This window comes from Mirounga angustirostris, unplaced genomic scaffold (assembly GCF_029215605.1).
Source record: "Mirounga angustirostris isolate CCGP_5_RB_7025 unplaced genomic scaffold, mMirAng1.0.hap1 SCAF_6, whole genome shotgun sequence".
NCBI classification, from domain to species: Eukaryota; Metazoa; Chordata; class Mammalia; order Carnivora; family Phocidae; genus Mirounga; species Mirounga angustirostris.
Window position 1 is genome coordinate 12,162,227 of NW_026991714.1, and position 25,960 is coordinate 12,188,186.

At 37.6% G+C, this 25,960-nt stretch overlaps 2 protein-coding genes across 2 annotated transcripts in view; one reads left to right on the forward strand and one right to left on the reverse strand.

Moving 5' to 3' along the window:
* The window catches only part of IARS2 (isoleucyl-tRNA synthetase 2, mitochondrial), a 53,578-nt gene that overhangs the window by 9,281 nt on the left and 18,337 nt on the right, over positions 1–25,960 (reverse strand). The window contains exons 12-16 of the mRNA XM_045876870.2: positions 23,732–23,892; positions 13,494–13,596; positions 12,769–12,862; positions 2,490–2,598; positions 566–668 (exon numbers count right to left, since the gene is read on the reverse strand). Coding sequence (XP_045732826.1) covers positions 566–668; positions 2,490–2,598; positions 12,769–12,862; positions 13,494–13,596; positions 23,732–23,892 — 570 coding nt within the window. The remainder of the gene's footprint in view (positions 1–565; positions 669–2,489; positions 2,599–12,768; positions 12,863–13,493; positions 13,597–23,731; positions 23,893–25,960) is intronic.
* LOC123845933 (small ribosomal subunit protein uS8-like) lies at positions 2,796–3,303 on the forward strand. The gene has a single exon (XM_045876871.3). The coding sequence runs from the start codon at positions 2,821–2,823 to the stop codon at positions 3,211–3,213; it is 393 nt and encodes a 130-aa protein (XP_045732827.1). The 5' UTR covers positions 2,796–2,820; the 3' UTR covers positions 3,214–3,303.

The window sequence follows — 25,960 nt, forward strand, 5'->3', positions numbered from 1 at the left end:
GGGGGGGGAGGTGGATAGCATGGTTCAGAACCTAATTAGAGATTCAGACTTGAAATGAGCCAACAGGGCCACAATCCCAGCCCTTCTCTTTTTCATTAAAATCATTAAGAGTCTAGATTTACACTAAGTTCTACTCCTGAAACCAGTATTACACTATATGTTAACTAACCAGAATTTAAATAAAAATTTGGGAGGAAAAAAAAAGTCTAGATTTAAAACATGGTGAGGCATCTGCTATTAGCATAAAAGATGGTTGGTGTTGATATTTTTGTTGTTGTTTTACACTGAAATAATTACATTAAGGTTTTGGCTTCCAACTTAAAAGCATTAAAACAAAAAAAAGTTGTTTTTGTTTTTTTAAAGATTTTATTTATTTATTTGAGAGAGAAAGAGAGTGGGGGAGAACACGAGAGTGGCAGAGGGAGAAGCAGACTCCCCACCAAGAAGGGAGCCCAATAAGGGGCTCGATCCCAGTACCCTGGGATCATGACCGGAGCCGAAGGCAGACGCTTAACTGAGCTACCCAGGCACCCCAAAACAAAAAAGGTTTTAGAGAACCACCTACTTGTCCTCCGTTGATGACCACATCAGGATCAATGACATTCCCAAGAGACTTGGACATCTTTTCTCCCTTTTCTCCAAGGGTGAATCCATGAACCACCACTGTCCTAAGAAGACAAATCAGCCATTATGATAATAAACACAGTTATAATGATCTCTTTGAAGATCATTTATAGCTTAAAAAGAGTACCTCAGCTTGAAAAAAAAACCCACAGGATTTTTCTTATCAGATTATGTATGAAAGCTTTTCTTGAAAGTCTAATTCTCAGCTGCTTATTTATCATGATTGTCAGACAGTAAGCTCTTTACTTATACGTAGAAAAATTTTTGATGTTTACATTCATTTCACAAATATTTCCTGAGCATCTATTATGTATTGATTTTGATCATTAAAATTAACCAGGAAAAAGTATGTCTTAAAAAGAGCAGATTATCATCTCAAAATTATTTTCAAAAAGACAATTTGAGACAAATAGATCTGTTGTTCTACTGGTGTTTAAAAGCATGTTATACAAGAAACAAACACGGAATTGTTCTGGGATGGGTTTTCATTGTGAGACAGCAACAATCTAATAAAATTCACTACAGGAATGTTTCAGTTCATTAGCCACCTGTGGATATTACGAATATAAGGATATGTGACCTCAGGCTGTCTTCAATCAACGTAGAGTGCCCCTCTCTGTATTCCTCCATGTCAAGTCTTCCGTATTTCAAGATCTAGCTCTTCACAGATGTCCCCACTTTTCCAGTCAATGCTGATGCTACCTCTTGTGGGAATAACAGGGTGTACCAGTGACAAGACTTCTCTGTATTAATGTCTCCTTTGTCTCTCTCTTTTTTACTTCAAACTCTTTAATTCTCTCATGAAACAAAAGATTAAGCTAATAAAGGTGTTTTATATCCAGACATACCTTGGAGATACGGCAGCTTTGGCTCCAGACTACTGCAGTAAAGTGAGTCAAGTGCATTTTTTGGTTTCCAATGCACACCAAAGTTATGTCTACACTACACTGTAATCTATTAAGTGTATAATAGCTTTATGTCTAAAAAAACAAGGTACATTCCTTAATTTAGAAATATTTTATTGCTACAAAATGCTAACTATCACCTGAACTTTCAGCAACTTGTAATCCTTTTGCTGGGGGAGGTTGATGGCTGCTGACTGATCAGGGTGGAGGGTGCTGCCGGTGGGGGTGGCCGTGGCGATTTCTTTTTTTTTTTTTAAGATTTTATTTATTTATTTGAGAGAGTGAGCGAGAGAGAGAGTGAGCACAAGCAGGGGGAGGGGCTGAGGAAGTGGGAGAAGCAGTCCCCCGCCGAGCAGGGGGCCCAATGCAGGGCTCTATCCCAGGACCCCCGGATCAGGACCTGAGCTAAAGGCAGACGCTTAACCGACTGAGCCCCCCAGGCGCCCCTATGGCAATTTCTCAAAATAAGACAACAGCGGAGTTTGCCACAGTGACGGACTCGGCCTTTCATGAACCATTTCTCTGTTTCATGTGGTATTTGGTAGCATTTGACCCGGAACAGTACTTTCAAACTTGGAGCCAATCCCCTGGAACCCCGCTGCTCAGCTAAGCTGATCTAATATTCTAAACCCTCTGCTGTCACTTCAACCATCTGCACAGCCTCTTCGCCAGGAGCAGATTCCACTTCAAGACACCACTTCTCTGTTCATCCACGAGAAGCGACCCCTCATCTGCGAAAGCTGTATCAGGAGACGGCACAGTTCAGTCCCATCTTCAGGCTCCACTTCTGACTCTGGGTCTCCTGCCGTTTCTACCACATCTGCAGCTACTTCCTCCACGGAAGTCTTGAGCCTTCACTTTGTAAAAATAAAATGCAGTACCTGCGAAGCGCAATAAAGCAAGTACCCAGCAGAAGTACTCAGAGTGTGAAGACTTGTTTAGCTCAGGTTTAACACTTACTTAAAAGGTGCTTTTTTCCTTGTTGCCACACTCGTTAATAAAGCAGACTGCAACCACCCGCCAAGCTGGTCTTTTCCTTCCAAGTACAAATCTGCTCTTTGGTCAGTACCTCAAAAATAAATATTAAAAAACACAGAAATTAAAGTTAATTAAAATTGGAAAATGAAAATATGTATACAAGTGTTAAAATAATAAAAGTAATCATGTTATTTCCTGTGTCATGTTATACCTGAGACTTAGACGGCATTCCCTTGAACTCTTACCCTCACTGCCCACTTAGTAATCAAGATAAAGAGAATAGCTCTTTCCGCCATCTTTCCGTGCCACCATAATGGTGAGCGTGAATGTCCTGGCAGATGCTCTCAAGAGCATTAACAATGCTGAGAAGAGAGGCAAACGCCAGGTTCTTATTAGGCCATGCTCCAAATTCATCGTCCGGTTTCTCACTGTGATGATGAAGCATGGTGACACTGGCGAATTTAAAATCACTGATGGTCACAGAGCGGGGAAGATTGTTGTGAACCTCACGGGCAGGTTAAACAAGTGTGGAGTGATCAGCCCCAGATGTGATGTACAACTGAAAGATCTAGAAAAATGGCAGAATAACCTGCTCCCGTCCCGCCAGTTTGATTTCATTGTACTGACAACCTCAGCTGGCACCATGGACCATGAAGACGCAAGACGGAAACACACAGGAGGGAAAATCCTGGGATTCTTTTTCTAGGGATGTAATACATACATGCAAATAAAATGCCTCAATGGAAAAAAAAAAAGATAAAGAGAATAAATGTTGGAGTATGATCTCCTAACCACAGGCGACTAAAACACTACCTAAATTAGGGACTGATTAATAATAATTACCAATATCAATATTTCCAGTTAAATCTTCTATGAAAAGGAGCATCTAATAACTTTATAAGTGAAAATACTCTGTGATATTATAATGATGGATAGATGTCCATTATCCATTTGTCCAAACCCATAACATGTACAACACTAACAGTGAACCGTAATGCAAACTGTGGACTTTGGGTGGTTATGATGTGTCACTGTAGGTTCATCTCTTATAACGAATGTGCCACTCTGCTGGGGGAAGCAGACAATGAGAGAGGTTGTGTGTCTGTGGAGGCAAGAGGGATGTGGAAAATCCCTATACCTTCCTCTTAATGTTGCTATAAATCTCAAACTGCTCTAAATAAATCAAGTCTTTTAAAAAAGATAGCAAAAGAAAAAACTGTGGTCAAATCTGTTGGGACATATGTATAAGCAAGCCTGAGAGCTACTTCTGCATTCAACAATAAACCACGGTTAATTTAAGAGTTAAAATAATCTGAGATAAAAGACCATTTGGCAAACATTGTAAGTAATTGTAAGTAACAATCATTTCAGTCAAGAATCTTCAAGGGTGCTTAACCACTAGGTGAAAATTTGGTGAGAAAACAGGGTATTTCCAGTCTTAAAGTATCTTCCTGCAAGATACTTACTAATGCAACAATTCCTATAGGGAGATGGGATGAGAAATAACCACAAGAGAGAAAGAGAGAAAATAGGATGACACCACCTCCAAGGGATCAAAGTTCAACATCACCAGTAAGTCATCGTGTGACTTCTGTTAGGATGTATTGAAAGGGACACAGTATCTCTTCTGTGATATTCCTGCCCAAAATGCATAGTCTAAATCTCATCATGAGGGACCATCTACAAAATAACCTGTACATTCATGAATGTCAAGGACATGAAAGACAAGAACAAAATGAGACTAAGGTGACAGGACAACTAAATGCCACAAATGACCCTAGGCTGGCTCAAGGACCCTTTCGATTTTTTTTTTCCGGTAAAGGACATTACTGGGTGAAAGCTGAATAAGATCTGTCAGTAACAGGACGGAATCAGTGTCGATTTCCTGATTTTGATATTTGTATTGGTTATACAAGAGAGTGTTGTGTTTTTAGGAAATATACACCAAAATATTTAGGGATAAAAGAGCATCAAGTCTGCAACTTACCCCTAAATGGTTCAGAAAAGTGTTTATATATACATACAGAGAAAAAAATATATAAAACAAACGTAGTAAAATGCTAACTTTGGAAAATCTAGATGAAGGGTATGTGATACTTCTTTACTCTGTGACTTTTCAAAGTAAAATGTTGGGGTTTTTTAAAGATTTTATTTATTTATTTAAAGAGAGAGCCCGTGGGGCACCTGGGTGGCTCGGTCGTTAAGCGTCTGCCTTCAGCTCGGGTCATGATCCTGGGGTCCTGGATCGAGCCCAGCATTGGGCTCCCTGCTCAGAGGGAAGCCTGCTTCTCTCTATCCCGCTCTCCCGCTTGTGTTCCCTCTCTCGCTGTGTCTCTCTCTGTCAAATACATAAATAAAATCTTTAAAAATTAATTAAAAAAAATAAAGAGAGAGCCCATGTGAGTGGGGGGGAAGGGCAGAGAGGGAGAGAGAGAGAATCTCAGGCAGACTCTGTGCTGAGTGCAGAGCCCAACACATGGCTCGATCTCATGACCCTGAGATCTTGACCTGAGCTGAACCCAAGAGTTGGACACTTAACTAACTGAGCCACCCAGGTGCCCCAGTTTTTTTTGTTTTGTTTTTTTAAAGAACATGAGGTCTTTGGGGAAGATTACTTCCATATTTTAAATCTAAACTCACAACTCTAAGAAGCCCCCATAATCCCTTTTAGTTGTGAAATGAAGATTTGTCCTTATGTCCTAATATTGAGGATTCAGTGTTGTAATTCTTATGTGACAATGAGTATCTGGGTGGAGCAGGAGACAAAATTAAAATAATTAAATCAAGCCAGTTCAATTCATTCAACATTTCTGAGCACTTATTACCCGACAGGTACTGTACTAGACACCGGGAGGGGGGAATGTAAAGAAATCTGGTAGCTGCCTTCTTGGAGCTGATTACTAGTGAGATGGATTTTATGTTACATAATAATAACTGCGCTGGGTGTCATCAAGGCAAAACTACAGCTCGGCCAGTCCGTGCAGCTAGGAAAGTCTAAGAGGCTACAACAAGACAAATGCGTATGTGCAGTAAGAACAAAATGTCTTAGCTTCAACATCTAGAGCGCTCCATCTGTTCCCTACTCTTCTTATTCCTCTCCTGATCTGTAACCATTTATGACCCTAAACTTTTATGACACTGCGCTCAAATCCCCTCCCACCCAGAATGTTCACTTCTTACTGGTGACCACATTTTGGATATGGCAACCATCAATGAGATGATCGATAACAGAATGCTGGTGGCAATCTTCTCCTGAAACAAGTAGATAATGAAATAGCAGCAAGTATCAGCAAACCCTCTTCATCTCTGAAAGATGCCTGCTCGTGGGCTCGTGAAATGATCACTCACAGTCCCTAGCCTGGCGTCAGACTACAGTTCTGGCCTCTTAGCACAGATGCTGTTCCCAAGCCTTGATTAACACACCTAAACCACAAGGGCTTTCAATCATCTCTAAAATCTCCGTCAGCCCTAAAGTGTCTAAAAAGCTGGTTGCTGCCCAAGGCTTTACAGGAGTCAGGACAAAAGCCATCTGAAGACGGCGCAAGCGCTGTATTCAGACTCCCGGGTCCGAGTCCGGCTGTGGTGTGGACCAGCTGTGGGGGCTCAGCTTAACCTTCCATTGTTCCCACTCCTTCACTAAAATGAGGACAACACCAAAATCTGTTTACCTCCTAAGATTGTTCTAGAGATTAAAGAAGTAAGAGGACATGCTTTGGACATAATGAACAATCAGTAAATGTTAATTATAAAGAGCACTGGAATTTCCTGATGGTAAATTACGAAAGGAGTATTTTTTTCAAACCATTCTTATATGAAACAATACTTGTGAAAATGTGATTAGTTATCCTAAACTATTTTAAAAATATATAGTCTCTGATCCTGTCCTGGAAATACATGTTGTAACATTCTAATAAAACAAGAGGATATCAGGCAATTAATAAGAGCATGACAAAACAGCTAATACTTATCAAGGGTAAAGTCTCAATGTCTTTTCATTCTCATATACATATTGAATTGCTGGAACTGGATAAGAAGCAAAATGTCATCCTAGAAAAGGGGGTGTAGTCCCAGAAAATTTCTGCAAGCCACAGCCTTTCAAGGTGGTGTGTGAAACCAGTGGAGAAAGACGGAGTGGGTCAGGGCCAGGAGAAGATCGGGCACAGCAAAGTTCTGGACAACAAATGAAAAAATTAAAGCTTGTGTGAACTCTCCAAATGAAAATAAGTCTAGGGGCGCCCGGGTGGCTCAGTTGTTAAGCGTCTGCCTTCGGCTCAGGTCACAATCCCAGAGTCCTGGGATCGAGCCCCGCATCGGGCTCCCTGCTCAGCGGGAGGCCTGCTTCTCCCTCTCCCACTCCCCCTGCTTGTGTTCCCTCTCTCGCTGTGTCTCTCTCTGTCAAATAAATAAATAAAATCTTTAAAAAAAATAAAAGAAAAAATAAAAAAAAAGAAAATAAGTCTAGTCTTGGATGGTAAGAAATAGGAAGAAAAGTCAAGCTCAAGTACTGGAATACTGTGGAACTACTGTACAACCTCATATAATGAATTACTGGACTATTTCCTATTTTTGCAAGTTTATTTTTAGAAATGAGTTTTTCTAACAAATGTACATTCTCACTTCAAGAAATTGGTAAAACACTGAAAAGTTCAAAAAAATAAAATCACATATATCCCACTACCTAGAGATAATCACTTTATTTCACCGTATTTCCTTCCAGTATTCTATGCTCATCAATATTTCCATGAGTTTGTTAGCATATCAAGATAATTTGCCTGCATCCTGCTTTTTTTTGTATTCTGCACTTTTAAAATGTAACATGCCCTTAGATAAAACCATACCCACAATTACTTTTCAAAAACATGACTGAATGGCTGCATATTATTCTGTCATATGAACTTATATCATATTGCTAAAGTCATTTATCTACACATGGACAATGAGCTACTGTGTCAAATCATGTCCTGTCAGAAATAACACTGTAGGACGCCTGGGTGGCTCAGTTGGTTAAGCGACTGCCTTCGGCTCAGGTCATGATCCTGGAGTCCCGGGATCAAATCCCGCGTCGGGCTCCCTGCTCGGCAGGGAGTCTGCTTCTCCCTCTGACCCTCCTCCCTCTCATGCTCTCTGTCTCTCATTCTCTCTGTCAAAATAAATAAATAAATAAAAATCTTAAAAAAAAAAAAAAGAAATAACACTGTAAAAAAAATAACACTGTAATGAATATCCTCACACATAATTCTCCATCCAGATCTGATTACTTCAACAGGAGAGAAGTCTACAAATAGAATTTTTTTGGTCCAAGGACTGAAAACCACTCCAAAGCTCTTGATGCATAATGCAAAAATTCTTTCCAGTAAGTTTGCACCAAATTACATCCCAATAGCAGTGTATAAGAGGGAGGAATGGTGCCAGTTATTTCTCTAGTTTTTAATCTTTTATTCTTTTTTTTTTTTTTCTGAATAGATCTTTTTTTTTTTAAGGTTTTATTTATCTCTACCCACAACGTGGCGCTTGAACTCATGACCCTGAGATCAAGAGTTGCATGCTCCTCCGGCTAAGCCAGCCACGCACCCCAGACCTTTTAGTAAAAGAAAAAATAGGAACTTTCCTATGGAGGTAGAAATAAACCTGGGAGTTGTAAAATTCCAGGAAAAGTAGCAGTTAACCATGGGGCAAAAAGTATTTCTATTATGGCAACTTTCTCTCTAGGAAAGTTATAAAAATTAGTATTTAGAGGGAATAATAAACTGTTCAGAACAATAAATCTCTAAGATTATGATTCAGTCATGGGAGTAAATAAAGAATAAGCCAATTATTAAAAAAAAAAAAACTATCAAAGCAAACCAGCAAAAAAACTTTACTAATCCATAATTTCATTACTAGATTTGTTTAACTTACCTTAATTTATAAATTTTAATCAAGATTATTGCATTTAAGAAGGCAAGTTGTAGAACCAGCACAAAACCTTTTGTCAAAACTACTGCTTAACCAATGTAACATCTTAATTAAGAATTTTTTTAGAAATGATTCATTTAAAAATGCTATTCCCTTTCAGAAAGTGTTCAGTTTCAGTTTAAGTACTATTGACTTGAACTCACAATGAAACAGGTACTTGACCTGGTGTTAACATTCAGAAGTCAAATCTCTTTCACTGCTAACATTTTAACATTTACAAAATAATTTGTAAAAAGTGTTAAAATATAATTACTAATTTTTTAAAATTAGGCTTTTAAAAAGTATTATATATGTTCTTAAAAGGGTGACCTTTTAAAAAAAGTCATTTGTAAATCTAAGTTACTTGTAAATCTTAGTTTCTCTTCCAAAAAATCATCTTTTTTCTATTTGCTTCAAGTTATTTCTATTTGTTAAAAAAAAAAAAAAACAGAGGGGCCCCTGGGTGGCTCAGTCAACTGAGCATTGGACTCTTGGTTTGGCTCAAGTCTTGACCTCAGGGGTCCTGGGATGGAGCCCCAGGCCTGGCTCCATGCTCAGTGGAGAGTCCGCTTGGGATCCTATCCCTCTTCCTCTCCTTCCCCTTTTGCTCTCTGGCATGCTCTCTCTCTTAAATACATAAATAAAACCTTAGGAAAAAAACCAGAAATGAAGTAGAATAAGTATTTTAAAACACTAATTACTTCACTAGGTGAATGGATAAATAAGTTACGGCCCATCCAGATAATAGAATACTACTCAGCACTACAAAGAAATGACCTATCAAGCCAGGAAAAGACATGAAGGAACCATCGATGCATGTTATTAAGTAAAAGAAGCCAACCCGAAAAGCTACATACTGTATGACTTCAACTATGTAATATTCTGAAAGAGGCACAACTACGGACAGTGAAAAGATCAGTGGTTGCCAGGGGTTAGCAGGGAAGAAGGGATGGAGGTGGCACACATTTTCCATGCAGTAGAACTATTCTGTGTGGATACATGTCATTATACATTTGTCAAAACCCACAGAACATACAACACCAGGGGTGAACTCTAATGTAAACTGTGGACCCTGGATGATAATGATTTGTCAGTGGAGGTCCATCAACAGTAACAAGCGGACGGACCTCTGTAGTGTTGGTTGACAGTGGGGGGGTCTGTGGGGAGGGGAGGCAGACTGTATGGGATTTCTGTACTTTCCTCTAAAACTGTTCTAAAAAATAAAATCTGTTTAAAATTTTTGAAAAACATTAATTATTTTTAAATCACTGCAATAATTAACGCCTTTGGTAAACGTTTAAAGAATGTTTTTAGAAATGATTCATTTAAAAAGGCTATTCCCTTTCAGAAAGTGTTCAGTTTCAGTTTAAGTACTATTGACTTGAACTCACAATGAAACAGGTACTTGATCTGGTGTTAACATTCGTAAGTCAAATCTCTTTCACTGCTACAAAACCTGTCCGCGAAAAGTAAAACCAGTTATGTATGCTATAATCACCAAATTCCTCTTGTACTGATGAAGACTAGCTAAATTAAGCTCAAAGTCAAGCTGACTTTATCTTGCAACAATGTACTCTTAGGGAAATATGCAGACACTGAATCATTTATTAGAATTAATACAAGCATTTGAGAATGAAAAGTATAATAACCTTTCTCAGGAAAGCCCTTCTCTCTCTCTTCCTCTCTCTCTTTTCCTTTTAAGGAAAATCACCTTTGCTTTATGGCTTTTCGAACTATGAACTTACTTAGTATCTGGGTTCTTTCCCACTTCATTCTTTCTCCCTATCTTTTGCAATTTTTTTACTGCAAAAGAATAAAAAAAGCTCAGAGGAAAATGGGATAAAATACAAGCTAATTAATCCAATTCTTACTGACTGACCTCATAAGGTTTTTTACTGACTGATTTAGGGGAAGAGGAGGAGGAACAGGGCGTCGCAGTGAAAAAGTAGAAACTACAGTTCAAAATTGGACTTGTGTATTGTCTTTAGAGGTAGTTTATTTATGTTCTGGTGGCCTTCCATGCAGGCAACACCCATGTTTAAATGACAAATCAGTTTTCTTGCTTTGAATTAATTATCTAAATATGACAGAAAAAAATGATTTACTGCTTAGGTGCACTTTTACCACTCATTTCATTCAATGAAGTATTTCTTTTTTTTTTTAAAGATTTTATTTATTTATTTGACAGAGAGTCACAGCGAGAGAGGGAACACAAGCAGGGGGAGTAGGAGAGGGAGAAGCAGGCTTCCCCGCGGAGCAGGGAGCCCAACACGGGGCTCGATCCCAGGACCCTGAGATCATGACCTGAGCCGAAGGCAGACGCTTAACTGACTGAGCCGCCCCGGCGGCCCCAATGAAGTATTTCTGTCACAGTAACTATCTGGTTAAGAAGCTCCCACACTAGAAGGAGTAGGACTGAAGGCCATCGGCCCTGCTGACAGCAGCACAGGCAGGTCTGAATGCGTCTCCGTGGAGTCTCCCCCCCAGGGGCTCTGAGCGTGAAGGGTGCTTGCCGCACGGAGTGCTGTGAAACCACCCAGAAGTTACAACGCAACGCTTCTGGCAGCAACTCTCACCAAGGCCGAAAAAGTTAATGCGCTCTGGAATATAAAGACACTATTTTGCATAGGGCGTACTTTTCTGGAAATTCAGGATGCTGCTCCAGTGTGGTAGTAGATAAATAACTCTTCTTCCGATTTACAACACTGCTTCACCTACCTACTCTATGTAGTATATCTGCCTATATTTTCAATATAATTTAGGAAAACAAAGTACTTAAGCTTGCAGTTTTTTCTCTTAGATAGGGTGGGAGAAACTTATGAAATAATAATTCTGAGAATTATCAAATAAAAATTGTAAAAGATTTTACCAATATGTAACTTATATGTGGCCATCATGAATTACCATATATATTTTAGCTGTAATATAGAGGAAACGTGAATTTACATGGATTTTGCTTTTCACATTTCCTAAGCAATTAGAAAGGCCCAAATGAACTTATGTACCTACTAGGAGTCATATTTTCACTAATAAAAAAAATTTTTTTTTAATCAGAAAATGCAACATTTGCAACTATACTTGAGCCTTCCTTTATTATTTCTTCATCCCTGGATGGTTTTCGTTCTTGGAGACATTTCAGAAGTTGAATGGTTAGCATCAAGTGTAACATCTGCATGTAATGCTGGGTCACTGTGCTTGAGCAAGAGGGCTTATGTTATCCTTTCCTGACTGACTTCATTTCGCTTATTTATGGAATTTGTTTCATATCATACTGTTATTTCCTGATCACCCCAATTTTTACTTTGCAAACAAGCCAAATAAAATATCCTTATCGCAGAAACAAAAATAGTGAGGCCCAGTAGCAGAAGTACACCGCAGGTAAAACTTGGGGACAATCCCTTGCGATCCCTTAACCACCAGCTGCAGAGACAAGCTACTTTCCCACATTCTCTTGCTCCAGGAAGCAAGCAAGACCTCTTAGGCCGAAGTTGTCCCTTAGCAGCAGTGTGAGGAAGTGTCTGCTCCATCGCCCCTTTCCTGCCACCTACCACTTTCCTGTCTTTAACCTCATAGTGACTTTGAGCTTTATTCTGCATTTTACCTCTGCTGTTCACTTGGTATCCTTAAGCATATCTTCTTAAGCATCTAAACACAACCTCGAATGTGCACCTTCTCCTACTTCTCCCTTCTAACTCCTGCTTGGTCTCTCCCTTCTCTTTATTCCGGAAGTCAAGAGTGTGCCCCAACTATGATTAAGTATAAAATCAGTCAGCTGTCTGCATAGAGGGGGGGAAGAGCTGTGAAAAGGCAAGGCTGTGTAAGAAAAATGCGAACCAAAAATCAGGATATGTGAGTTCTAGTCTGACACTACCAAACTATGTGACCATCACCTAATTTGGCTCTAATTTAATCTCATTTCCTGTTCTGAAAAATGACGGGGGTCAGGCTGTTTCAGTGATTTCTAAACTTTACAACGCAACTAGTGCCTTGGGATTGCCAAGTGACTCAAGGAGAATGAGCTGGTTGAGTGGAGGAAGAAAATTCCCATTATTAATCTATCTTACATATTGTGGTTCTATATGAAATTTCATTTGGAAAAACAGAAAAAGTTTGGAAATCATTGGATTAAATGATCTCCAAGAGCCCTTCCAGGTCTAAAATTAGACCATAGCAGGAGATTTTCAATTTTCTCCCCTGCTGTCCCCACCAAAAAAGGTTTTCTTCCAAATACAGAAAAAAAATATTCCCAGATTAACAGATTTCCTCTGAGTAACTTATGTATTTGCAAAACTGCTTGGCTGGTTTATAATCTACTATTTAAAATTACCTGGAAGAACATAAGACCATGAAGTTCCACTATCAAACCAGATGTCCAAAATATCCTGACCAGGCACATATTCCAAGGCATCAGGACCACCAACCTAAGAAGATAATGTGAAAACATTTTAATTATGCAAAGATCACAATATATACAATAAGGACCAAAAAAAAGTCTTAAAAAAAATCAAATGCTTACAAGCATTAAACTCACATTTTAAAATGAAATTTAAAACACTTCTAAGTATTTTGCAGTTCAGTACAACCACCTCATTTGCACGTAAAGATGATTGTGGCCACTTCATTACACATTTACTAACATAGATATAAACTGCTTTCATTTCTTGAAATGATCTTCTAATTTGGATTTTTTTCATGTGTGATGCAATCAGTTAACTCGAATTTAGACCCTACAAAATCCTGACGCACCAACATTAGGAACTACTCTCATACTCACAACTGTTATCTGCTTAGTCAACTAAATCAGTAAAAATCAATCTTGGCCCTCAGTAAGATAACAAATAACCCTTGTACTCTACTGCTATATTAAATACGAAGCTTCTATGGTTAAACAAAAACGTCTACTCTCAAACTGCACCGGCTCCTAATTTATAGGGAATAAACTCATTAACTTTACATGATGATAGAATAATTTTTTAACTCCCAGGAATCCTTCATGTTGTCATTAAGTCACGTAGCGCACAAAGAGGCTGTTAAATACACATGGAAATTTACCTGAGATAAGACTTCTTCAGGAAGAAGTTGCTCAGGGGGGAGAGTCCACCAAACATCACTGCCATGTTGTTCCACTAGTTTAATAATATGCTCAGTGGTTTGGCTGTTTTAGGAGGGAAAAGGCAGAATTGCTCAATGAACTACAGTGATTAACACTGAACATTTTAAAATTAAGAAACTGCTAAAATAAAAAAAGAAAGAAAGAGAATAGTTAGTTTCCCCTATCTGCAGAGTATTTTTTCCTATCTTTTCCTCCAAACCTTAGCGGTATTATCTTCAATTACTTGTTTACTTGGCTACGGCTATCATCTTAAGTTCAATATATTTAAATAAAATCAAATTGATCACATGTACCCTTTAAAAAAAAAAAGACTTCTTCTGATATCCTTGTTTTAGTTACTGATTTCCCTATTTCTATCAATCTATTTTCTAACAAGGGGTGTATATTCAAAATCTCCTAATTATCTCCCCCTTCCCTCCAATCTCTGCTCAAATTAAGACACCACATCTGTCAATTCTACCTTTGATATATTACTCAAAATTTGTTCTTTGTTCTGTTCTGATACAATATTAGTCGAACCTCATTGTCTCAATACTAGATTGATGCAGTGGTCTGACTTTTCCTCTATTCTCACCTCTTCAATTTATTTTTTTTAAAAAGATTTGAAAGAGAAAAAGAAAGAGAGCACACACTCATGGGGGAGAGGGGCAGAGGGAGAAGGAGAAAGAGTCCCAAGCAGAATCCGCACTGAACTTGGAGCGGGACGCAGGGCTTGATCTCAGGACCCTGAGATCATGCCCCGAGCCAAAAGCAAGAGTCGGACACCTAACTGACTGCGCTATCCAGGCACCCCTCATCTCTTTAATTTAAATGACACGTCTTTGACAGCACTGTATTCCTAAAACTGCTTTTATCACACCAATCCTCTTTCCAAACTTCCAGCACTTAGGGGACTAAGTCCAAATTCACCTGCATAAGAGGCAAGGCCACATGAGAGCACAACTCTGACAACAGGTATCCAGGCCTATCCTGACTCTGCCACTTTTTACGTGTACGACCGTGCACAAGAACTAAAACTTCCCGTACGACCATGCACAAGTACTAAAACTTCCCGTACGACCGCGCACATGAACTAAAACTTCCCGTACGACCGCGCACAAGAACTAAAACTTCCCGTACGACCGCGCACAAGAACTAAAACTTCCCGTACGACCGTGCACAAGAACTAAAACTTCCCGTACGACCACGCACAACTACTAAAACTTCCCGTACGACCACGCACAAGTACTAAAACTTTATGTACGACCATGCAAGTACTAAGTACTTGTACTAAGTACAAGTACTAAATGTCTTTAAGTCTTGGTTGTTCCTCTGTTAAGGAGAATTCATTTGTTCAAAAACATTTACTGAGAACCTCCAGCATCTTAGACATTGTTCTTGGAAGTGGAGGTACAGCAGTTCACAAGGCAGATAAGGTTCCTGCGCTAACGGAGCTCACATTGTAGCAAGTCTAGACACTTCCCTCAGATTGCCTGCCAACTAAATGAGATGATCCACGAAAAATTTAGCACGTGCCCGACATACAGTAAAAAGCCAACAAATACACATCGAATGAATATTTTAACTGACCATATCTTTGGGAAGACACAATTATAAATTATTTGAAAATCAAAATCAGGGGAAGTTTATACTAAATTTTCTCACAGGAATAATGAATGTACTTTTAATTTATTATCACAGCTTTATTGACATTAGAACTTCCTCTAGTTGCTTTCCTTTGAGTCAGGGGACACATAATGGTCAAGAGCATGGACCCTGGAACCATAGAGCTTTGGTGCAGTTCCTGGTTCCACCACTTACTAGTTATGTGACCCCAGGCACAACACTTAACATTTCTGTGTCTGTTTGTAAAATGCAAATAATAATAGCATCATCAAGAGAGCTATTATGGATATTAATTAAGCTTATATATAAAATGCCTAGAACGGTATCTGGCACATACTAATAAGCATTATATAAGCATTAGCTATTATTCAAACTGATTCTGTGAAGTCAGGTAAATTCAGACAGTAATTTTGTTAACCAATTACCAAAACACATGCCCATATTAATATTTACAGATACTAAAGCTAACTTTTGAATTATCTTCCTTTCTACCACATTCCATTAACGCAAGTAACTAAGAATTAACTGCAGGCCCGTCATGGAAAGAGGAGTGCGTAGGAAAAGCTTTACATTCTCAATCTGGATCTGCTTCTCACTAATGATGACTATGTAGGGTAAATCATTTAACCTCTCTTGGTCTGATAATTCATAGATAAAATGTTTATGAAAAAACTGTTGTAGGAAGCAAAAATCAAATGGGTATTACGAATTAGACAGGCTCTCAAAATGGAAATTCCAAATACCTAAGTTTGTATACTAGGAAGGATAGACTGAATAAGTATAATGTTATCAGCATCGATTTTAAAGAGAACAACAATAATATTAAATGGGCACAAGTCCATATTTCTTGTAGTCATACATTTTCAATGGACTTTAACAGTAAAGATAAACTTTTGTGATAGGAGACCATAAAAACTTTGTGCAATACCTAGTTATATGACAATAGTTACATATTACTATTTTATATAGTTTGCACAGAACATTTTAACAGTTAAGAAAATCAGAATACACTGGAAAAGAAAATATGAATAACGTAACTCTATTTTCCTAAAAGAACCCCCTCTACAGAGATACTAGCAAAGTACATTTACACATACACAATTACAGAAGATAAAATGTTCGTACCACTTCTGAAACGCTCATAGAAAAGAATGATTCTAAATACGAGTGTCATTTTGATGTTTTATTTTTACAAATATTATCATTAGGCTGTAACTTTAGGTAAACAGTAAAATAAAACAGTAAAACAGTTTTAAATGTGCTGGAAATAAGTAGATTAAAAAATAACACAAAACTAAAAGCAAATAGTTCAAATTTCATATTAATTTAGGAAATAAGGAAGAGATATTAGGATTAATATTATTAATCAACATAAAAGCATTTAGGTGCATACCACACATTGTATTTTTCAAAGCACTTTACCAGCACTATCTAATCAGATTCACAGAAACATTGTACTGACAGATACACTGTTCCGTGCCTCAGGGATCCTTCAGTCATGAGGCTATGCAGGTAACATAGTTAATGCCAGGCCTTAAAACTGTGTGTCCTAAATCATGGTTCAATTCTGTTTTTACTTCTCCATTCAGCTTCTCTAACTCATCTATCAAGACAACCACTGTAACTGTAAATTCACACTCCTGTTCTCCGGGGTTTGCTAAGCAAAGGCAAAAAGACTCTATTACCCATGCCCAGTGAACCCCTGACCCAGAGATGAAGTGAGGGAACCAGTCAGTCTCCGGAGTTTAGAGTGTTGACAGAACAAGCAGCAAGTCCAAAGACCAGATTCTACCTGTGAATTATTAGGTACTGACAGGAATACATGATAGTATTTTCCTGAGCTTCAGTTTCTGTGAACACTGGGAAATGCTGTCAGAAAGAAGGCTATGTGAAAAATTTTATTCTTAAAGAAGGAAAAAGTCCTAGTATTATACTCAGTAATCTTAAAATTATAGATGATGCCCATCCATTTTAGAAGACCAAATTCATCTCTAATGAGACCAAGTTCTTTTTTTATATCCCTAACTAGCAGATAATTCAATGAAGTTTTAGAACTATAACTAAAAATACCAAACAATAAAGAAAGATCCCAATTTTGCAGGTGACAAGTTATTAAGGCAACCCTAAAATCCTACCAAGTTTAGTCAACCATCTCCGAGCTAACTAAAATTGAAGTTTTGTTATATTTTCTTACAAAGATATTAGTAATTCATTCATATATACAATTTTTTAGTGTAAGAAGCATTTTATATACATCTTATTTGCAAATATACTTTTTAAAAAAACTGGTAAGTCTCTTGTTTCAGTGAGGAGGAAAGTTAGTTTGATTTTTTCTTTTAGTTTACCTAAGAATATTTATTAAAAATGACATAACCACATAATGTTATCTACACTAATGATTAATTTTTTTCATCTTACTTCAAAAAAGCTGTCATAAGTAAATCTACATATTTTATGTAGTGTAAATGACCCAGTATTTTCCCTCATAACATATGCATGTGAATCTGGATGAAAGAATTTTTTTTTTCAATATATCCAAAAGAAATATGACACACTTTAAAGAGGGGAGGTAAAAAGCTCTGCCTCATTAACAGGGCAAGTCTCACTAATATTTACAGCAAGACTTGCTTCCTTACTTTGTATCATGAAATATAAAAATACCATGTACTAAATTTACCTTAATAAGCATTATGTTCTGCAACTCAGTTCTGTTTTGAGATCTTAGAACACTATATTACTTGTATTTTTGAGAACAGGAAAAGAAGCCAAAGACAATTCTGGAGTTCGTGGATAAAAACTGAACAAAAATTATGATAAATAAGAAGGCAGACTTCAAAGACAATACTCTCACAATCCAAACAAATCAAAATGTAAGTGCACAGATTTGGTACCACAAAGTGAGAACTTTTTCTTGACTTGTACTCTGATGGTCTGAATGACCCTAAAAAATTGTGGCAGAGAATTTCACAAACAAAATTTTCAATAAAAATAAATATATACTGGCGACCTACAAACTTGAGGTAACTAGCCTAGATTATAAAATAAAGATAAATTTAACGTTAGTTCAAACAAAATCTGAGAGGATAATCTGGAAAAGAAATACAAGTAAATGCTCCACAAGTGCTTAAAAGATAGTCATTATAATGCTGTAGCAAAAACCCAGAAGCAGCCAAATGTCAGGATGGGCTACATTTATTTGATTTTCATACGTAGGGAACTAGGCAATTATTAGGAGCTAAGCTAGCATTTTTAATGGCTGCACGTTCATTCTTCCAAAACTGACTTAGATTATTTCTATCATCATGGTCCTTTATAATCAACTGTATGAGATAGCCTTACATATCTATCTTCATACAAGAGACATTAGGCTTCTTATTTCTTATGGATAAATATATTACAAGTGTAACTTTATAATGAAACAGAGATTATGCTTTATAAAGTTTTTAAAACAATTTTAAACAATATTTGTTTTAAAAACAGTATGTATTTCTTAGTGATACTGAACATTTTTCATAAAAAAATATAAGGAAAAAGTCAAAATTTGTCTTTGGAAATTTAAGAATTCTTCCCTTATGTTGATAACATCCTATACTTAACACAAACATATAGTTAACTTATAACCTAAAGATCAATCTAAATCACTGTTGATAAAAGTGGGTGAAACCACTTATCACTAAATAATCTATATACTTCCATTTTAATGCTGTATTTCATAAAGCAATAAATCCGTCATAAAACTTTGTACTTTATGCGAGGGCCTTATCTAAACACATGCATTATGTGTCCCTCCTTAGGTTTCAACCAGTGAAAATCCACTGGGTAGTATGAGCAACTGTAACACCATCCAATCATTCTAGACTTTGGTATCAGCTGAGCTAAATAATTAGCATGTTATCAGAAATCAGGCAACATTAAGATGTACTAAGCAAGGAAGAAACTGTTGCTGTCATTCTGTTTCCTGTGTTTTGTCTTTATTAAAGGAAAAATATTAAGGATTATAACTTTTCTTCTGCAAGTTACTGGAATAAGAATGAGGTAAGAGGCTAAACATTTCCAACTTATTTACTAAATTTATACATTTAATTCTAGAACACAATGAAATCTGAAGGGGGGATTCTATTTTTAATTTAATCCTATATTTAGGTTTTAAAGGCTCCAGGAAACAACTCTGGAGAAAGTTTTTTTAATTTAATGAACATTATAAAATTTTTTCACCAGAAGGTCATTACTGTTAACATGAGCAAGAGGTAGTTAAAGCTAGCGCTCGGGGCACTTGAGTGAGGCAGTCGGTTGAGCATCCGACTCCTGATTTCAGCTCAGGTCATGATCCCAGGGTCTTGGGATTAAGCCCCGCATGAGGCTCTGCACTCAGCAGGGAGTCTGCTTGGGGTTCTCTCTCTCCCCCTCCCTCTGCCTCTCCTTCCTGCACGCTCTCTATCTCTCTCTCTAAAATGAATAAAGAAATCTTAAAAAAACAAACAAACAAAAAACCACAAAAATCTAGCACTCAAAATGAACTGGAAATTCCTTGATTGCTTCTTGTAAACTTCTCCTAATTTCCAGAAATCAGGGGCTAAGTTTCCTAAATGCATAGATTATTGCATTAATACTGTTGAATTGATAAAATAAACAACTTCTTTTCCTTTCTAGGTGGCGAATGTTCCTAAATTTTACCTTTTTTAATGCTAAAAAGTATTTGTCTTTATTAACTAGGAATAGATTTCTACCTAAATTATAATGGCAGATTCAGAAAAATCAATAATGTTAAAGTCAGAAATGGAATTATATCTTGGGCAAATACAAATGTGAATATAAAGTGCAGATGAGAACATTAATTCAAATCAAAATTAAACATCAGAGTTTCAAATCTAACAGTCTCTAAACCTATTCAGAGTGTGAATAAATCAAGATTTTTTGTGTGTGTGAAACAAGTATAATTAAGGCTTTAACTTACAGACTTTCATCCAGAAAAGCAGAAGGAATCTTCTGGTATGCTTAATGGGGTTATCAAGTGTAACAGCAACTCCATGTGGACTATGTGCCAATTTCCAGTGGAGATGCTGTTACTTTTGATGGTTACCAACTCACTACAATAGAAAGATATGATCCAAGAAAGACAAAATCATGGTCACTTGATTCTGACTTGCTTACGGAGGAAAAAAGATAACCTTTCATGCTATCTTAAAAAACTCACAAATAATTAAGAATTAATACCTATCTTCTTAAATCAAGTGTCATGTCACACGAAGGACCCGACAACGGAAGAAGATTAGAGTCATTACTAAGAAATGGTGTACAGGAAAATGACCTATGAATTGACAGATAATTTGGCTAAGTTTGTCTGTCATTTTTGTAGGCCAATATTCTGTATATCTCTTCTACTTCAAAATCAGAATTCAACTAGCATCATGCAAGCAACACAATGGGAGAATGCATGGAAAACAATCTGTAACATAGTCGTATGAATATATTGACTATAAATAAAATATAAATAACACCTGATGAAAATTTGCTTGTGTTTTTCTGACAAAGCTCACATTTATTTCACCAATCGATCTATGTACCATTTTATTGATTAAATAATGGTCAAATAAACCAATTTGCTCTTCTTCCTAATATATACATTTGTCCACCTGAATCACTTTGAGGAAATTCCCTAAAACTCCTGTCCTCAAATGCTACCAAAAAAAGAGAAACAATGACAATGTCTTATAAACATTCCTTAAAAGAAAACTCTACAGTGTGAAATTTTAAACAATACTTGTGTAAATTTATCTAAACTTTAAGGTATTAAGGTATCACCTGACCATGCTCTCAATTATAAGAACAATGTGAGCAATGATATTTAGGACAAACAGCCTTAGCTCTCCAAACTGAAGTAGTAATACTGAGGTAGTCTTACAATGACTTCCTGGCCTCTAACCTCTAGTTTCTTTTCCTAAAATATACTCTCACTCCTCATGCCTATTTAAAAGTTTAAACTACTTGACCTAGTATTCAAGACTCACTACAATTTGCCCCAACCCAATCTTTCTTGGTGTTTATCTTTCTAAAACCCTCCTCAACACCCCACAGTCCTATTATGGTTCCTATAAAAGTGCTATGCTTTCCCCGCTCCGTGCCCTCAGCTCCTGCTGAACTCTCTACTTACAAAATACTTTGCCCTGTTTCCTACCTACTCCTCAAGCCCCTACTCAAATGCCATATCCTCTGTGAATAAAGCAAACGAGGTGTTTTATGGTTTGATATTTGTCCATGGCAGAGCTCTAGTTCTTCCCTGAGCCGTGTTGCCATAAGGTGTCAGATCACCCATGAAGGAATGATAAAATGTGTATTTAAATTGAAAAGAAATTGGGGTGGTTGGATGGCTGAGTTGGTTAAGGGTCCGACTCTTGATTTCGGCTCAGGTTGTGATCTCAGGGTCATGGGACTAAGCCCCACATCAGGCTCTGTGCTCAGTGGGGAGTCTGCTTGAGATTCTCTCTCCCTCTGCCTCTGCCCCTCCCCACTGCCCCACTCATACATGCACACACACTCTCTCTCTCTCTCAAATAATCTTTGTAATTTTTTTTTTAAGGTTTTATTTATTTATTTGACAGGGAGAGATATAGCAAAAGAGGGAACACAAGCAGGGGGAACAGGGGAGGGAGAAGCAGGCTTCCCGCCGAGTAGGGAGCCCAATGTGGGGCTGGATCCCAGGACCTTGGGATCATGACCTGTGCCGAAGGCAGACGTTTAATGACTGAGCCACCCAGGCGCCCCCCAAATAACCTTTAAAAATAAAAATAAACAGTAAATTGAAAAGGAACTTTCACATAAAAAAACACTAAGAACTACCTAATACGTGGCTATAGATGATTAAAACAAAACAAAAACCCACCCCACTTTAATCAACATTTTAAAAAATCCCTAAAATACATGCATTCATAAAAGGACGACCTAAAGAAACACTGATAACAACGAAAAGTAGAACATTTTCACAAAAATTCTGATGAACCCCTAAGTAGGGACATTCAACTCTACATCTACAGTCTCTTGAACTCCTCAGTCTTTACTTACTGGCCTCCATGCCCTCAAAAACCTCACTGGATACTCAAGTGATAAAATGTAAAAATACTTACCAAAATGGGCTCAAACTTTTTACTGATGTTAAAACATAATTTAGCAAAAATTCCATTAACCAAAGGAAAACAAAATTACTCACAGAAAATGAAAACTTAGGACGTATTCCTAAAAGGAATGATTAATATTCCCCTTTCCATATCTGTTAGTAACAGCAATACCGAAAACCTTCCTAAATTTACTAGAAGATAAACTAGCTAGACTACGATCTCACTATGATCTCAAACCAGGGACCATGTCAGTCTTTTTCACTGCCTCAAGGAGAGTCTAGCACCTGAATTAGGAAAAAAAATCTTCTTTCCACCATATAAGCTTGTCTACCCTGAACTGTTGACTATATCCATGTATTATTTTTTCAAAAGAAAAAAAGAGGGGCGCCTGGGTGGCTCAGTTGGTTGGGCGACTGCCTTCTGCTCAGGTCATGATCCTGGAGTCCCGGGATCGAGTCCCACATTGGGCTCCCTGCTCGGCGGGGAGTCTGCTTCTCCCTCTGAACCTCGCCCCTCTCATGTGCTCTCTCTCTCTCTCTCAAATAAATAAATAAATAGAAAAAAGAAAAAACCTTAAGGAAAAGAGAAGAAATAGCTGGGAAGGTAATCATCACTAGAATAAATGTAATTTTGTGCCTTTAACTATATTACAGTTTCTTAAATTTTAAAGGATCTATAATTACATAAAGTCATTTCTTTTTTTTTTTTTTAAAGATTTATTTATTTATTTGAGAGAGAGAGAGTGAGAGAGGGAACACAAGCAGGGGGGGAGTGGGAGAGGGAGAAGCAGGGTTCCCGCTGAGCAGGGAGCCCGATGCGGGGCTCGATCCCAGGACCCTGGGATCATGGCCTGAGCCGAAGGCAGAGTTAAATCAAGGCCAGAGCCTCCTGAGCCACCCAGGCGCCCCCATAATGTCATTTCTATTGAAAGAGACAGTAGCCTAGGGACACCTGGGTGGCTCAGTAGGTTAAACGTCTGCTTTTAGCTCATGTCATGATCCCAGGGTCCTGGGATCGAGCTCCATGTTGGGCTCCCCGCTCAGTGGGGACCTGCTTCTCCCTCTCTGCTGCTCCTCCTGCTTGTGCTCTCTCTCTCTCGCAAATAAATAAATAAAATTAGAAAGAAAGAAAGACAGACACAGTAGCCTAAGGTAAGAGAGGGACTCTAATTCCTAAAGAAAAATTGCATACAGGATCCTCTCCTGAATGCTGTTCATCTTTGGATTCCTGACACCTGATTCTGTAGGTCAGAGCCTCTACTTGTAAGTATCCATATTGAAAAAATATAGTTTTAAAATTTCAACCATATGAAAGCATCTTTTTGAAATTATATTTTATTCCCCCTGACAAGACTGAATATGTGATTTAACATGTATCAATTCTCAAAAGTCCCTTTTTCTACTTTCGAAGAAAACATAGCTCACTTTAAAATACTGAAAAAAATGTAAAAAGAATTCTACCTGTTGATCAAGAATTCATCTTTTGTCTTGTGATGAAACACAGGGATTGGAACACCCCACACTCTTTGCCTTGATATGCACCAATATGGCCGTCTGTCCATCATTTCAACCATGGCGTTCAGTGCGGATCCAGGAATAAATTTCACCTTTTTTAACAATTCCTGCAATTGATTCACAAATCAAGTCCAGTGAGAGTAAGCAGAACGAATTTCCCAGAATGGCCATGATTTAGCCCAGTGGTTCTTTATTTTGGACGTTTATAGTCATTCACATGTCTCCCTCCCCATGTCCAAAAAACTAAAAAACTACAGATTTCAGACCAAATGAAACAAAGTGAAAACAGGGCCACAAAGGATCTAATAAATAACATCAAGAGCAGATTTCACCATTAGAGGATGTGACAAGAGATTGTATACTAACTTCCAAGCACTCGAGATCAAAACTGTCAATAACAAGGTTAGCAGAAGCATTAAATTTCATCAAACTGTAGTTAAAATCCATTCAAACTTGATTTCAATGATAATTTTTAAGTACTTAAAAAATAAGCTACCGTCTTAGGTTAATAAACTAGGATTACAATAGAACCTAATTTCACAGAGTATGGTTTACAACAGAGGAAACACTTTCTCAAAGTCACAGTTACTTCCTATGCACTTACTCTCTTTCAAGAACCCCCCCCTACTTCCAGCCCCACAAAAAGTTGTTTTTTATTTCATTCATTTGTCAATTACCAAAAGATGAATTGTATAGGAAAATGTCTGGTAATAATCTCCAGAAAGGCCAAAATATGTTAACTTCATTTTTGAGAATCTATCCATTATTTAAAGCATTTTTCTAATTCCAGAGTAATTTAAACATTTTCCTCACTTAAGCTGAACTACAAGAAATCCTCTCCCTGGGGGTGCCTTGGCAGCAAAGTCGGTTAAAGGCTGGACCCTTGGTTTCTGGTTTCGGCTCAGGTCATGATCTCAGAGTCTTGAGATCAAGCCCCAAGTCCAACTCTGCACTCAGCAGGGGTTGTCTGCTCAAAACTTTCTCTCCCTCTGCCCCTCCCCGCTGCTCACTCTCTCTCTCCCCCCACCCTCTCTCAAATAAATAAATCTTTTTTTTTTTTTAAGATTGTATTTATTTATTTGACAGAGAGAGACACAGAGAGAGAAAGAACACAAGCAGGGGGAGTGCGAGAGGGAGAAGCAGGCTTCCCACTGAGCAGGGAGCCCAATGCAGGGCTCGATCCCAGGATCATGACCTGAGCTGAAGGCAGACGCTTAACAGTCGACTGAGCCACCCAGGCACCCCTCAAATAAATAAATAAATCTTAAAAAACAAAACAAAAAAAACTCCTCTCCCCAAAAACCCTTTGTAGCACCACCTACTGGCAGAATGGCAACATCTGCAATTCAATTTGATTAATACTTGGTTTAAAACTCCAAGAAAAATGAATACAGACTGCATATTTGATTTTGTTAAGCAATAACTATTGCTTTTATAAAACAGTAACAATGGCATTAGAATTACATTTAAATAGTCTTTATATTTCAGATACACATGCTGAAATATTTACGGAAGACACAAGGCCTGAAATTTGCTTCAAAACAATCCAATGGGTAAGGAGTAAAAGGGAGGGGTGGCAGGACGGGCGAAGATAAAAATAAAATTGGCCAAAAGCTGATTATGTTGAATCTGGGTAGTAGAAACATGGAGTACATTATTTTATTTCCTCAAAGAGGAATTGAAAATTGTATATAAAGGACAATTAAAAAAAACCAACAACAAAAAACACTTGGCTCCAGCATATTGCATCACATTTAGATGTTCTTCAATAAAAAAATCTGTTCAAAGCTGTAAGTTACTAATCTTAACATTTACAATTAAGGAAACCAGGCTTCACAGGAATGCAAAAAACAAACAAAAAAATCAGTCCATATCACAGTTGCCCACTCTATACGAATACAGAAAACGTAAATTGCTTGCACAGCTTCCAATTGCCAGGCCAACAAATAAACCAACTCATTGCAGTTATACGTTAAGATGAAAGCAGTAAAGCTATCTTCATTATCAGCCTGATTAACAAATAGATATTTGAGCTCTTTCATTCAATAGAATTAAGCTGTTTACGACACACACACACAGATAGATATTTATAGTGAATAACAGAGCTCAAATACATATTAATATTTAGAATACCCATTTTTGTAAAGTATTTGTTAATTCAAAGCAATAATTTTT